We start from the raw sequence: 13,766 nt of genomic DNA on the forward strand, positions 1-13,766 counted from the left end.
GCCATGTCACACGAGAGTTGTTGACATGGATGGCTGGTGAACTATCAGGTTTATCTTTCTTTGCATGAATCACATGCAAAACTAAATCACAGCTGTCAGAAGTGATTCCAGGCTCTAATGGTTTTAACGCTCTCTCGGCACTCGCAGCGAATGTGTCACAATAAACGGAGCGAGCTCTCACTCAGGGCTGACTCAGCTGCACGCCACACACGACCACGTGGGGTTCGTTTACAGATGCTGCACGTGTGTCCAGCTGAGGAGGACGCTGGTAGAAAGCCAGGAAGACCTGAGCAGAGGTTTGAGTGAGAGAGGGGTGAGGCAAGAGGTGGTTATGGCTTGGATTAGTCTCAAAGAAATGAGTGGAAGTCTATGTAATTCATGGATTTTATGTTTGTGTCTATGTTTGACCTGCTGCTGCAACAAAAGAACTTCCCAAACTGGGATCAAAAAAGTAAAGTCTAAGTCTAATGTACCTGACAGTGATGGAAACTGTGTGTGTGTGTGTGTGTGTGTGTGTGTGTGTGTAGGGGGGATGTTTTACAAATAAAACAATACAGGAAGAAAGAGAGACGAGGGGGAGAGAGAGAAACATCAGCATCCGGACGAGGAGCATGTCAGCACTTGTTGAGCTGGAGGAAAGGGGCGGAGGCCTGGTGACGGAAGTCTAATAAACCGACAAGACTGTGATTCGACCATCAAAATAAAAGCATGTTTAAGAGGCGTTGAAAAGACGGAGTACAAAAAGGGCTTCAAAAGGAGAATCGGTTCGGTATTAACAACACACCGACGTTTATATTATTCCCTGTTATCATGCATAGGTTAACACATTCAATCCATTTTACTTTTTTTGTGCCAGAAAAGTCATTAATTTAAGTATTTTAGTATCATTCATCTGTGTTTACAGGTTGGAGCATCCGCATAACTGGTTGTGCATGTTTGGACAAATATGATTCATTCTCACTCAATTTAAGCACGAGGACGTTTAAAGGGGTGTTTAAACCTCAGCGGAGCTTTTAAACATAACAATTTGGACACAAGAAGGGACATGCGAGCTTTATTTTGAAAACTCACACCGGATGTCAGCGCTACTTCTTCTGCTTTGACAAAATTGTCATAAAGCGGAGACGAACCTCTCAGACCGAAGAGCCCAGAGGAGGACGGAGGACAGCGGACAAGCGGCTGGTTGTCCGTCACATTTCGTCACCTGTGGGTCGATTTTTCTGTTTCGATGCGGTAAATAAAGAAAAAACAAGGATGAATGTTATTTAAGACAATCAAAACTGGACATGGAATAAGACATTTCCCCGCGAGTGGACTTTTTAACATCGCCCTGTGATCCGCAGCAGCTGCTCGTTTTGGCCCATTTTGTCCCTTCTGATGTCCACCTGTCACCGCCGGTGTCTCACCTGCTCACAGCCTCATCACGGATCGTCAGACAGACCAGGTAAGTCCTCTCGTGGGGCGCACGGAGCCTTTCTGCCGCTGCAGGAGCGCCGCGTTGCATCATCTGTCCAGCTGTCAGAAGGACGCACGCGGCGTTTCTCACGTTACATGTTAAAGTTAAATCAGACGAACGGACATTTTCTAACAGCTCGACGGGAAGTTTTGACTCACAGCTTCGACTTTTGGCTTTCTCTTACATCGCTCAGCGAGTTATTCTGTCCTCGAGCCGTTCGTGTTTATTTTATCTTTGCGACATGTCCGGACATGTCAAATAACGTGACAGTTAATGAGGTGAAAAATAAAAAATAAAACGTCAGACTCGTCGATGTACAACTGTGATTTACAAATTTAATCAAACTCTTGGCCACAGCAAAGCTGGAGATGGGCGGAATCTGCGCGAGGGCCGTTAAAAACTGCTCGTTAACGTTTCAGAGTTTGACAAATAAAAGACGTTTTTGAAGAAAACTGCAGCTTTTCTGACCTAAAACGACCAGCGCCGCGTGTGTGTGTGTGTGTGTGTGTGTGTGTGTGTGTGTGTGTGTGTGTGTGTACGCGTGCGCGCTTCCTCGTGCTCGGCCTGCACGGATTTGTTTACAAACACGTCTCGTGCTGGTGAAGCGGGGCCGCCGCTGCTGCCCCCCAGCGGCCGGCAGGAGAATGTGGGTCGGTGGGTCAAACTGGTGGAGGAGAGCGGGAGGGGAGGAAAACAATGGTGCTAAAATTAGATCTGTGCATGTGAGTCTTTTATACAATATTTAGAAATAATATACTTTAAGTTTTTTTTTCTTGCATTTTTTTGTCCAGTAAAAATTCAATTTTCTTTCCGGTGTTTTAGAATTTTATTCACAGTTGTCTTGTTTTTATTAAATTAAATTGTATATTGTTATTTTATTTTTAAACTAGTCCATTTAGTACTTATTATTTTTATTTGTGTTCAGTTTCATGTGTTTCTCTAATGTCTGGCTGTGTATTTACACACATGTGTGCGTGTTTCCATGTGTGGTTCAGGTTTTTACTGAGATGGCCCGTGCAGAGACCATCGAGCTCACTGGGGAAACTGGAAGAGGAGGAAACGGCCCTCTTTCTCACCACAACACCTGCCGCATGGAGCTGCCTCGCCCCTTCCGCACCTGGCCCGGCCTGCTCACCACGACCACCGTCACCACCGGGGCTGGGACTGGCTGCGGTGCCATGCACTTCCACCACAACTACCACCACCTGCACCCTTTGCAGGCCGTCTGTCTGTCGTACACACTGCCTTACTCCCACGTGGAGAGCCAGGACGAGCCCCAGACTCACCAGTTAGCTGGGTTATCGCCATCGCTCACGCCTCCTCCATCGCCACTCTGCAACTGTCGGGAAGAGAGGGTTGGAGGCTTCTCAGGACAGTCAGGTAAGATCATGGTGCTCACCTAAGGGACGAAGCAGAAAGACAAAGAGAATAAAAATCCTACATTAACAGTAAGAGCAGGTGAGTTATAGCAGGTCGTTAAGATCAGGAGGGGTGGTTCTCCCTTTGTTTGGACAGACAGGGAAATGGAGATCTGTATCAAGGCACTCCGCTAATCGTTTGGCCTGTCAGAACAAGCAGCACCAGGGTCAGCATTGATTCATGGCCGCCGCTGGCAGGTTCGCCGCTGCAGGATCAGCGTGTGGACTCAACGACGAGCAGCAGTGATGCAGGTCGACTCAAACGACTCAGCCACTCTGCTCGGTTTCAGACCCTTAAATAAACGTCAGCGAGCGTGAGAGCGTCGGTCATGTGCACCCGGGGGTGTGTTTTCCAGGAGACTGTTTGGGCGGTGTTGATGGGGGACAGGTGGAGGCGGAGGACAGCGTGAGGAGATGAGTTGCAGCTGTCACAGAGATAAACATGTGACTCCTCTGCTGGCCTTGTAACCAGCAGGTGACTGCGCTGGTGCATCAGGAAGCTCCACTCGACTCAGACGGTAAAACTGCTCAGACCGGTTTTGTTCAGCAGACGATGAAACGATGTCTTGTGTTCATAATGTGTGAAGGTGGAGCTCACAGTGCAGGTGGTGCACATTAGTACAGAAAATACTCTTCTTTCTTTTGACTCTTTCCTGGCTGTGGATTGTCAAACAGGTACTCTTTGCTGTGTGTGCACTAACAAATACGTCTATCAGCTGTGTGAGGTTTGAGTCAAACAGTCAGTCTGGACTAAAATATTAGTACTTTGTTGTATTTGGGCTTGTCTTCAGTCATGGAATGTGACTGATCATGTGGGGTCAGTCTAAACGCTGAGTATCCTGGAGGGATGGAAAGGGAAGCTGAGGCGGCTTTCAGGAAAGGCAGGTTTAGGTTTGATCCACCGTGTTGTGACAGATTTGAAGCAGTGTAAACAGATGAGCTTCCTCCATGCTCCTCCGCCTCCTCTCAGCTGTAGGTCAGCTGTGCGTCTCGGGCATGTTCAGACTTGTCCTCCGCGCTCCGGCTGCCGCAGAGAAACAATGTGCAGCATTTCCTCCTCTCTGAGGGGCTCAGCATGGAGCCGCCTCAGCCCCTCGGCTGTCCCAGCACTTCACAGCCAAATCATTTTAATGCTTTTATTTTGTCGGGAAGCTAAGTTGTTAAATACATTCAGCTTGTTCATCACACAGTCAAGGAGTCATTTAATGAGGGAGTCAGTTTGTATCCAGTCAGTGAGTCAATTATTCAGTTTGCTTCTCAGGAAGCGACTGAATCAATCAGTCAGACACGCTGGACGATCCTCGAGTCTGCTCGTCAGTCAGTCAGTCAGTGGACTGAGACAGCAGAGAAACAGTCAGTGGACTAAGACAGCAGAGAAACAGTCAGTCAGTGGACTGAGACAGCAGAGAAACAGTCAGTGGATTGAGACAGCAGAGAAACAGTCAGTGGATTGAGACAGCAGAGAAACAGTCAGTCAGATCGTGGAATTAGCCGTTAGAAGGTTTATTAGTCAGTCAGACGTCCAATTATTCCTCACTAATGATGTAAAGGCGTGAAGTCGTCACTCAGTCGAGATCATTCGTAAACCTGTCAGCTGGTTGTCTTCGGTCTTCAGAGTCCAAACCGTCCCCCTGTCTGTCCCCTCCACACTGAAGCAGTCAGGGGGTCTGTGTGTCCCCGTCTCAGGCTGTCAGGGTATCAGACAGATGGGTTTATCTCCAGTCCCGCCCCCTTCCCTTCTGTACACCCTATCACAGGTAAGCTCTTGGCTCTGTTGGCCAATCACATGGAGATGCCTGCCTCAGAGTTACCTTGGCAACAAGCCAGGGTTTTCCATTGGTGTTTTTCCTCCCGCTCTCTCTTTTCTCTCCGTCTGTCTCTCCGTCTGTCTCTCCGTCTCTCTGTCCGTCTCGTCACCTGCATCTTTAAAGGATCAGTTTTAATCCTCCAGCAAAGCAGATGCTGTGGTTGCCAGGGGTGCCCGTTTCTGTGGCAACTGGAGTCATGGCTGCCGCAGGCGCTCAGCTCTGCGGCGGAGACAGAGGACGTCTCACGGACCAACTGAGGACAGAGTAAAAGTAAAAAGACAAACAAGCTGGCGAGCTGAAGGTGTGTGATGGAGAGGTCAGAGCAGGTTATCCAATCAGAGGAGAGAGAGCTGCCAATCAAAAGACACAGAGACGGACATGTGACGCAGAGTGATTCAGAAGACATGAGGACGAGACGAGACAAACATCAGGACCGCTGTCAATTTAATCTGCTACGTATAAAAAGAAACGATCAACAGCAGAAAGAGGAGAAGAAGAAAGTGTTTCATTTTACAGTCTGCGTCTTATTGGATCGAGGAGACAGTCGAGCAAAAACAATAAATCAACAAATAAATAATAAACAAATAAACACATTTCTTCTGAAAGTCACAAAATGCTTTAAAGTCAAACAGCCGTCACATTTTCATCAGCTTCAAACAGATCGATCGTCGTTCAGGTCTGTTTGTCAGGCGGCCAGACGGACATTTCAGTATCTGTCTGTCCGTTTGAAGCACAAACACAAAGCCTGTAAACACAACAAACACACACACACACACACACACACACACACACACACAGATACTCACACAGTACCTCTCAATACCAGACTTATTAAGCAGATTAAGAGATTATTCTCCCAAGTTCCATGAAGAGGAAAATAAGTCACCCCACCAGGTTCCCCAGAAATATGTGTGTGTGTGTGTGTGTGTGTGTGTGTGTGTGTGTGTGTGTGTGTGTGTGTGTGTGTTAGGTCAGACAGCTAAACTACCCCACAGTAAATATTTGGTATGTTTGAGCGTCAAAGGTCGAGACAGATGTTTGACTGTGTGTATTTTTGCGTGTGAAGGTTGAGCTCAGTTCATCCTGGTTCTCCTGCGTCAGAGACACAGACGCTGTGAAACGTGGACGACGGTCTGAAAGTGAAGCTAATGATTAAAAGCCTTTCTAATGGCCAGCAGGGGGCGGTTGATCGTAAGCTTACGAGAAAATGAGCCGACTTGTGTTGATTTATTACCTCAGTAAACGTTTCTTAATGACTTCATGCTCTCAAGTCTTCTTCAGGACAGCTCGATGTCCACTTTATTTATTATGTCCCATTCAGACGTAAAAGCAGAGCGTGCTTCGTGGTGCTACCTGTGACAAGAAGCTACCACAGCGACCGTCAGTCACTCCCAAAATATGGACATTTCTGCTTCCAAAACCAAGATGGCGACGGCCATTGAGTGTGTGCTGACTGAATAGGTCTGTGTGTGTAAGGAGGCTATTAACGGACGCTGCTTGTTGACAACCAGTGAAGCAGAACCAGAGTGTCTGCGTACCCAATAATCCACTTCTGTCTGTACAGAGAAGGACGGACAGAGACAGGCATGAGGACGAGCACTGGTCAAGATAAAATGCTTTTTCTTAATATCTCATATTCTGGATTTATTTTGTATTTTCTGCTGCAGACTCGGACAGAGAGGAGCACTGGGAGGCCTACAGCCGACAGGGGCCGATGCCTGACCTGCTGCCCCAGAACGAGCACCTATCCTGGGCTTCGCCGCATCACAGAGCCCCCAGGGGGGAGGCGGTACAGCAGCTGGAGGTCAGGAGAGTGGCCAACCAGCTGAGGACCATTGGAGATGAATTCAACGCCACAGTTCAGCGCAGAGCGGTAAGAGGGGGGGCGGGGCTTCAGATTAGTTTTCAGCCTTAATTAGTTTGAAATTCCTGCTCTGCATGAAATGTCATCGCAGCATTTTGCATCTTTTTCACTGAAACTCGGATGTAACAGAAGTGTCTCTTATCTTATCGCGTCTGTTGTTGACATGCTGCAAAACACATGATGTGAGGTTCAGTCCCTTTAGCAGCTGCTGACAAACTTTCATGGCCTGTGAAACGCTCGCTGCAGTAAAGTCAGGAGCATGAATCCTCAGTCGCCCGGCTGGCTGCTTTAAGAAGAGCGTTTACTGCGTTTGGGGAGGTTTATATAGATTGGCACCGACAGCAGCTGTTATGTCGTCTCTGCTTCCTCACTTACAAACAAACGTGTGTAAACTAAGACTTTAAAGGTCGTCAGCGGAGCAGTTTCCCTTTAAAAAGCAGCCCCACGTGCTGAAGATGATGATGATGATGAGAGTAAAACGTGGTCATCCTCAGGTGAAGAACACCTGAGCAGTCCCTGTGATGGCAGTGAGCGTGCAGCTTGGTGCTGTCAGTGTTTGAGTCGAGCTCAGGCTGTGAATGTTTCTGTGTCCTTGAACACAACATTGATTCTCATCCTCTGCGTTCTGCGTGGACGAGTGTGTGAGTCTGAATGCATGTGAAGGCAGATCAATACCTGAGCGTGTGTGTGTGTGTGTGTGTGTGTGAATCGATGTCATCTGTGTGCTGTGAGCCAGCTTCCTTCATACCTTCCTACCTTCCTACCTTCCTTCCTTCCTTCCTCTCACTTCACTTTCTTCTCTTTGTCGTATTGTTTTCTCTTTCTTTTGTCAAACTTAATGCAAATTGCAGTCATACTGAAGAGTCTCTCTTCCTCCTCTTCACCCTCTTCAAATAACACTTTCTTTCTTGTCTTTATTTCTTCTTTCTTCTCTTTCCTTCTCTGCTGGTCTCTTCCTCCTCCCTCTTCCTCCTCGTTCTGTCTGTACAGATTTTTCTCTGCTGTCTGTCTGTTTCACTGTACTGTCATTTCTTTATCTCACTCCTCCCTCCCTCCCTCTGTACTCGCGTGAGGAGTTGGCAGCAGCTCCCCCCTCCTCACCTCCTCCCATACCACACACACACACACACACACACACACACACGCACGCACGCACGCGCGTGCGCGCGCACACACACACACACACCTCTCTGTCTTGCCATCCTGCCTCATGCACATAAACAAAGATGACGTCACCCACTCTTGGCTGACTCAGACATGGATTGCACACACACACACACACACACACACACACACACACACACACACACACACGCACACACACATGTTTTATGAGGGTGTAACGTCCCCTTTGCAGACATGTGCAGCAGGTTTCTGGGGTTGATGCCCTCATTGAAATGTCTCCTGCTCTGTCTGCTGTGTGTGTGTGTGTGTGTGTGTGTGTGTGTGTGTGTGTCTGTGTGTGTCTGTGTGTGTCTGTGTGTGTCTGTGTGTGTGTGTGTGTGCACGCGCTTAAAAATAACAGACAGATACTTGATTCTCAAGGGGAAATTGGGGAAATAGTGTGTGTGTGTGTGTGTGTGTGTGTGAGAGTGTGAGTGTGTGTGTTGTTTACAGCCCAGCTGGGCCAAAGCACAGTCAGACCCTTTTTCTAAACGGCAGTTTGAAACAAAAGGAACGAGGGAAGGAGGGAGGGAAGGAGGGAAGGAGGGATGGATGCTGGAGAGGAAGGAGGGAGGGTGAACCACAGGCACGTGAGGCAGTTCAGCGTAGCATCCTGAACACACACACACACACACACACACACACACACACACTTGTTTGTCCTGTTGTTCGAGCGATCCTCATAACTCCAGCAGACTCTCTCGGCTGCATGTCAGCAGAGACAAACGGGATCAGCATCGACTTGCATGAAGCTGCAGCTCTGTTGTGTGTGTGGCCTGTTCATGGGGCTCTGTGTCAATACATGCACATGTTTTAGCATCTTTGCTCGCCTAAAAAGGTCAGACGCTGAATAATAATCCACTGTCTGTCCCCTCTCGCAGCACGCTGCCCCCCACTGGCAGGACTGGAGAGACGCCTGCCGAGGACTCCTCAGCTTCATCACCCAGACTCTCAGTACTCTCTACAGGCTCACGTAGACGCCTCACCTGAGACCACCAGGCGAGTTTTTGTATTGAGGACTTGGTCACTGTCCACGAGACAGCCGTGACTGTTTGCTGCACTGTCGGACCAGGAGGATTAACACGGCCTGAAATTGGGCGTTTGCTTGAACAAAGAATTTGGGAGGACGGTGCCACCTGTGGACCAGATCAGGGTGCTGCCTGTCTGACAGTTCGTCCGTCAGTCAGTCTGCCGGTTCAGGCTGCAGCTGACGGACTGACGGTCACTTTCCTGCCTGTATATTTTGTAAAATCCACTTGCTTTCTCTGTCTTTGTCAACATCTTGGGGTCAGCTCTTCATGTAGCAGGCGTCACTAAAGTGTGCGTGCGTGCGTGCGTGCGTGCGTGCGTGCGTGCGTGCGTGCGTGCGTGCGTGCGTGCGTGCGTGCGTGCGTGCGTGCGTGGCAGACCAGGGTCAGCACTGACTGAGACGTCATGACAGAAGTGTTTTTGTCCATCTGGGAAAACACAGATTTAAAATGTGGCTTTTCAGCACCACAGCTTTAACGTGAGACGTGTTTGATTACGGACGTTTCCCGGTCACCGTATCTCCTGCTCCACCCTTCGGACACTGTCTGAGGATTATAACAGACGTGATTTGACCCTCGTCTGATGTGTATCTACTCCTGCTGTGTCTTTATGCCCCTTTTCTTACAAACTGTGAACGTGGACGCTGTGTTTGCATTGCAGGGAAAAGTCGGGTGTTGTTCCACTATGGAGCCAAGCGCAGAGCGAACCTCCCAATTTGAAACTGCTTCATCTCGTTGTACGATGTGCCTTTCTGCTCCGCGCTCTGTTGAGGCCTAATGTTTAACATCAGGACAATCAGCCACACACACACACACACACACACACACACACACACACCTGCTCTTTAAGTGCTTTGTTTGCAGTCAAACTCGAGTGTCGTTTGCATTACATTCAAATGATGCAGCTTCAGCATGGCTTAAGTTCCCTCACCGAGCGTGCGCACACACACACACACACACACACACACACACACACACACACTGCCACTGTACATTCCTCCACGCCGCTCACACACACGCCGGGTCTCGCCCGTCCGCGTCGACAGTGTTTATAGTTACTTGATCATTTGTAAATATTCTCTTGCGAGATGAATCGAAGTGATATGAAAATGAAAAGTACTCATCAAAGCGAGCGCTCGCTGTGTTCGGGAGGTCTTCTTGTATTTCTGAGCGGAGTTTGAATTTAAATCCAGTGGATTTGAGTTAAAGAAAACTATGATTTGGATCTTTTGAATGAAAAGTATTTGGTGTTTGTAAAATTAACCCTGCGATTATTTTCATTGTAGTTTGGGAGAAAATGCTAATTGCTCATATTAAAGAGCATAATTTATTTTGAAATGTAGCCTTTCTGTAGCTTTTTTTTCTGTTTGGTATCATTTTTTAAAGTTATGTAATATTTATTTTTTTCTTACATTCCTGATCAAAACTATGAATGAAGTTGTACTTTTGGAGCGAAAGCTGTCAGCATATACACACTGAAAGTGAACGCATCACGTCGAAGAGCTCAAATAAATGAATTTTAATGCGATCAGCTTTGGAAATTGGTACCTCTCTTCCAGTGCTTGTTGTAAAAGAACTTGTTCACCCATTAAAAACGGTACAGTGGTTTTATTAACATCAGCAGCTTTATTCATATTCCAGCTTCAGAAGCAGGACGACGTGTCCTTTCTGAGCGTTTGACCCATAAAGCATCAGTGGAAAACAAGATGCAGTCATATGACATGAGACTCAGACGGTGGTGTGTTGGCTTTCAGTGTGTGTGTGTCAGACGACAGGATATATTCTCCCTCTATAATATTTAAAGCACAAAGAAGATGGAATCAGGCATCCCGGACTGTTTGCAATACTGACTGAGCTGAAATCCCTTTCACTGAAAATCAACTGGGTCCTCCTGATGTAAATTTAATTAGAAAACTGTCGGCTTGTGTTTGGACAGCGCAGGAGCTGCATGTGGTGCCACACATGCTAAGAGTCTGTTCTGTGTCAGGAAGCATTTGACTGAAATGTGAACCGCCATCGAGCTGTCGAGCTTAAAATCACATCAAACAGGGAAGTTTTCTTTTGTCCTGCTCGTTACACCACTGTCACTCGGCCTTGGCTGCACTGTTTTGTATGTTTTATAGCACTGGGCCTCGTTTTTTTGTTTTTTTGAAAGCCTTGGTGTATAAAGATGTTCAGCTGACGTGACGCGAAGCAGAGAACTGACCGTGCCGGCGTGGCGGACGCGTGTTAAGGCTGGATGTTTAGATCAGTGTGCTCGCAGTGCTTTTAGCCACGCTGTCGTCATGTGAGGTGTAAAGAAAGTCACCTGTAAGTACTTCAACCATTCAGCCTGCGAACGGCACAGCCGCCCTCTTCCTGGTTGTTTCTTCCTCCGACAGCGACGCTCGGTGTCATCACATGCAGTGTGTATTTGCTGTTTTTCAACTTTTTTCTATTGTAAACTTTCAACATGAATTTTGTACTTTTTCTTTTTTATACAATAAAGATAAGAAGAACTATATTTGCTCTGTGGTGTGGAAAGCCAAATACTTCACATACTACAATAATAAGCTCTGTTTTGAAAAGCCGTTAGGAGTTAAAGCTTTAGAAGGTTTCACTCTGTTTGTGTGATAAAACCTACAGATCATCCCCCAAAACAAGCAGACGGTGAAATCAACAAGGTCCATTTACTCAAGTACTGTACTTCAGTACACATGTGAGCTACTTTGTACTCATTCTCATCTCCTTTTCAAAGGGAAATCACATGTACTACATTTATCTGACAGCTTCAGTTACTAGTTACTTAATAATATTGATTTCTGCATACAAAATGTAAGAAGCTTATAAAATATGATGCTTTGTTATAAATTAAATTACCCAACAGTTTATACAAAACAGTTAAAAATGAGCTCAACCAACTGCAACAGTGAAAATCCTGCCTTTACGTTTATGTACAGTTTACAGTGTACAGAGTACTTATACATTGTGGTATTACTACTTTTACTTCAGTAACAATCCTGAATACTTCCTCCACCACTGATGTGCCACACGGCTGCAGGTACATGAAGCAAAGACCCAGAGAGGACAAGGGGGGACGTCGGGGGACCCTCAGAGACAGACAGGGATTCTGTTTATGTCTAGCCTGGTAACTCCTTCCACCGCAGAGGGACGCAGTGATTTATCCTCTGCGGTGACCCGGCTCTAAGCCCTCTGTGCCACCACTTCACACTGAGGAATCTCATTCGCTGCGCTGGCGGGACGGGCGAGGACGGCAGTTTGATGGAATGTGGAGCAGCAGATGTTGTCGGCTGTGCGGGCGGAGCATGCGTGACAGGGGATGGACAGACGCTGCTGTGGTCTCTGTCACATCTGGAGAGCACCACAGATTAGCAGAGACGAGGTCAAGACCCTCACTGCTCACACACAAACACACACACACAGACGCCCCACAAGTGTTTACAGTGATGGTCACCATGACAATCTGGTAACAGACCCGCATCAAAACACTCATCCAGAGCATGTTTTGATGCTGTAAAGACGCCTCGAATAACCCCTGTGCTGCAGAGTGGACACAGTGTCGCTATGACATGTTATTATATTCATGTTCTTCATAACAGACACTGAGTATTCAGATCTGACACACATCATGTCGACCGCATGAGCACAGCAGGAATTTATCAGGAGGACCAGGAGTCCTGAGTTTCCCTGTCACATTAATCAATAACTGTTTTTGTTATTTATTGTCTGGTGTTTTTTTTATGTAAAACCAGAAAAGCTCCTGTGACTGTCTTATACAGAGTACATCTAATGCGCCTCGCATTGAAAACAGACTGGGCTAAAAATCCAGGTGTGTCATAAACGGAACTCAAGGTGGACAGAATAAGCCAGAGTGTCCACTGAGTGTCCGGTGTCCTTTCAGCTGGCAGATTGTCCTTCTCCAGGTCCAAGGTCTTTACCTCTCTCTGTCTGCGGCGTCGGCAAGCTTCCTTGTGCTCAAACATCTTGGAGCTCTGTGAAATGTCTTCTTCCTCAACATAAAAATTGGTTTTGACAGTTTTCATCACTTCAGCTGAATAATTACCCTCATTGTCCTCGGGGTCTTGGTCACAGTGTGACTTGATGATGTGCTTCAAAACAAATGAACAGTCTTCCTGTATTCAGCACTGGGTGGATGGGACTTTGGTTTTGAATGTACGTTTCTAAAAGTCTTTCCCGTCAATGCTGCCGATGTTTACTGCTTCCACCTGGCATGTTGTCCTCAGCTGAATTCTTCTTCTTGCTCCCTTTAGCATTTAATTGCCTTTGAAAGTGTTCTGCACAGAAACACACAGTGCATCCTGAGCAGTGCATAGATTTGAATAACTTTATTGGAACGTGACAGCTCCACTTGAACTGGGACAATGGACAGAGACGCAGTAACACTGCTGGCTTCAAGAGAATCCAACATGTCCTCACAGGTGTGTTCAGTGTGTTTTAGTGTGTTAGTGACAGTCAGACAAAAGCCTTGTGACTTCAGTCATTCATTTTTCTCTTTATGAAGCATTTGGTCGACCTCACTGGATTCTGTTATGTGGTCTTTTGCGCAGGATAGACAAAGCTAATCTAATCTAATCTAAATACAAAGTATCTCCAGAATCAAGTGGGCAGGCAAACAGTTGTGTTGTCCGAACTGTCCCATCAGTATACTGTCTGAACACCTCGTCTGAGACACCGTAATGCCTTTGGCTCATCTGTGAAGGTAGTGGTAGAGGTTAGTCAAGTACAAGAAGCTATTTAAGGATGAAGATTATAACATTTTTCATGATTTCTGGAGACTTTTTAGACAAAGTGATAATCAGTGAATTGAGAAATACATCAGATTAACTATTAATAACTGTTAGTGTAGCCCTGCTAATCTTTACATAATTAACAAAGGCAAGAATTCAGCAGTTTATGAGGAAAGAGAACACACACACACACACACACACACACACACACACACACACACACACTGTCTGTTACTGAGTCAACAGGCAGCATTGGGACTAGACGTCCTCACTTCAAGTC

The 13,766-nt window shown here is 46.8% G+C and overlaps 1 protein-coding gene across 1 annotated transcript; it reads left to right on the forward strand.

Annotated features, from left to right (window-relative positions):
* The first annotated feature begins 1,115 nt into the window (after positions 1 to 1,115).
* bbc3 (BCL2 binding component 3) lies at positions 1,116 to 11,239 on the forward strand. The gene is made up of 4 exons (XM_076734244.1): positions 1,116 to 1,444; positions 2,452 to 2,836; positions 6,350 to 6,555; positions 8,592 to 11,239. Exons 2-4 carry the CDS (start codon positions 2,464 to 2,466, stop codon positions 8,685 to 8,687), a joined length of 675 nt encoding a protein of 224 aa, XP_076590359.1. The 5' UTR covers positions 1,116 to 1,444; positions 2,452 to 2,463; the 3' UTR covers positions 8,688 to 11,239.
* Positions 11,240 to 13,766: the final 2,527 nt, after the last annotated feature.

The sequence above is a fragment of the Chaetodon auriga genome, chromosome 7, assembly GCF_051107435.1.
Source record: "Chaetodon auriga isolate fChaAug3 chromosome 7, fChaAug3.hap1, whole genome shotgun sequence".
NCBI classification, from domain to species: Eukaryota; Metazoa; Chordata; class Actinopteri; order Chaetodontiformes; family Chaetodontidae; genus Chaetodon; species Chaetodon auriga.

What these genes read in the sequence shown, in the direction of transcription:
- bbc3 (XM_076734244.1), top strand. Translation starts at nt 2,464, where the DNA reads ATGGCCCGTGCAGAGACCATCGAGCTCACTGGGGAAACTGGAAGAGGA. An exon ending in AGGCTTCTCAGGACAGTCAG is followed by an intron (nt 2,837 to 6,349) that starts GTAAGATCATGG and finishes TTTCTGCTGCAG; the next exon opens with ACTCGGACAGAGAGGAGCAC. An exon ending in CCACAGTTCAGCGCAGAGCG is followed by an intron (nt 6,556 to 8,591) that starts GTAAGAGGGGGG and finishes CCCCTCTCGCAG; the next exon opens with CACGCTGCCCCCCACTGGCA.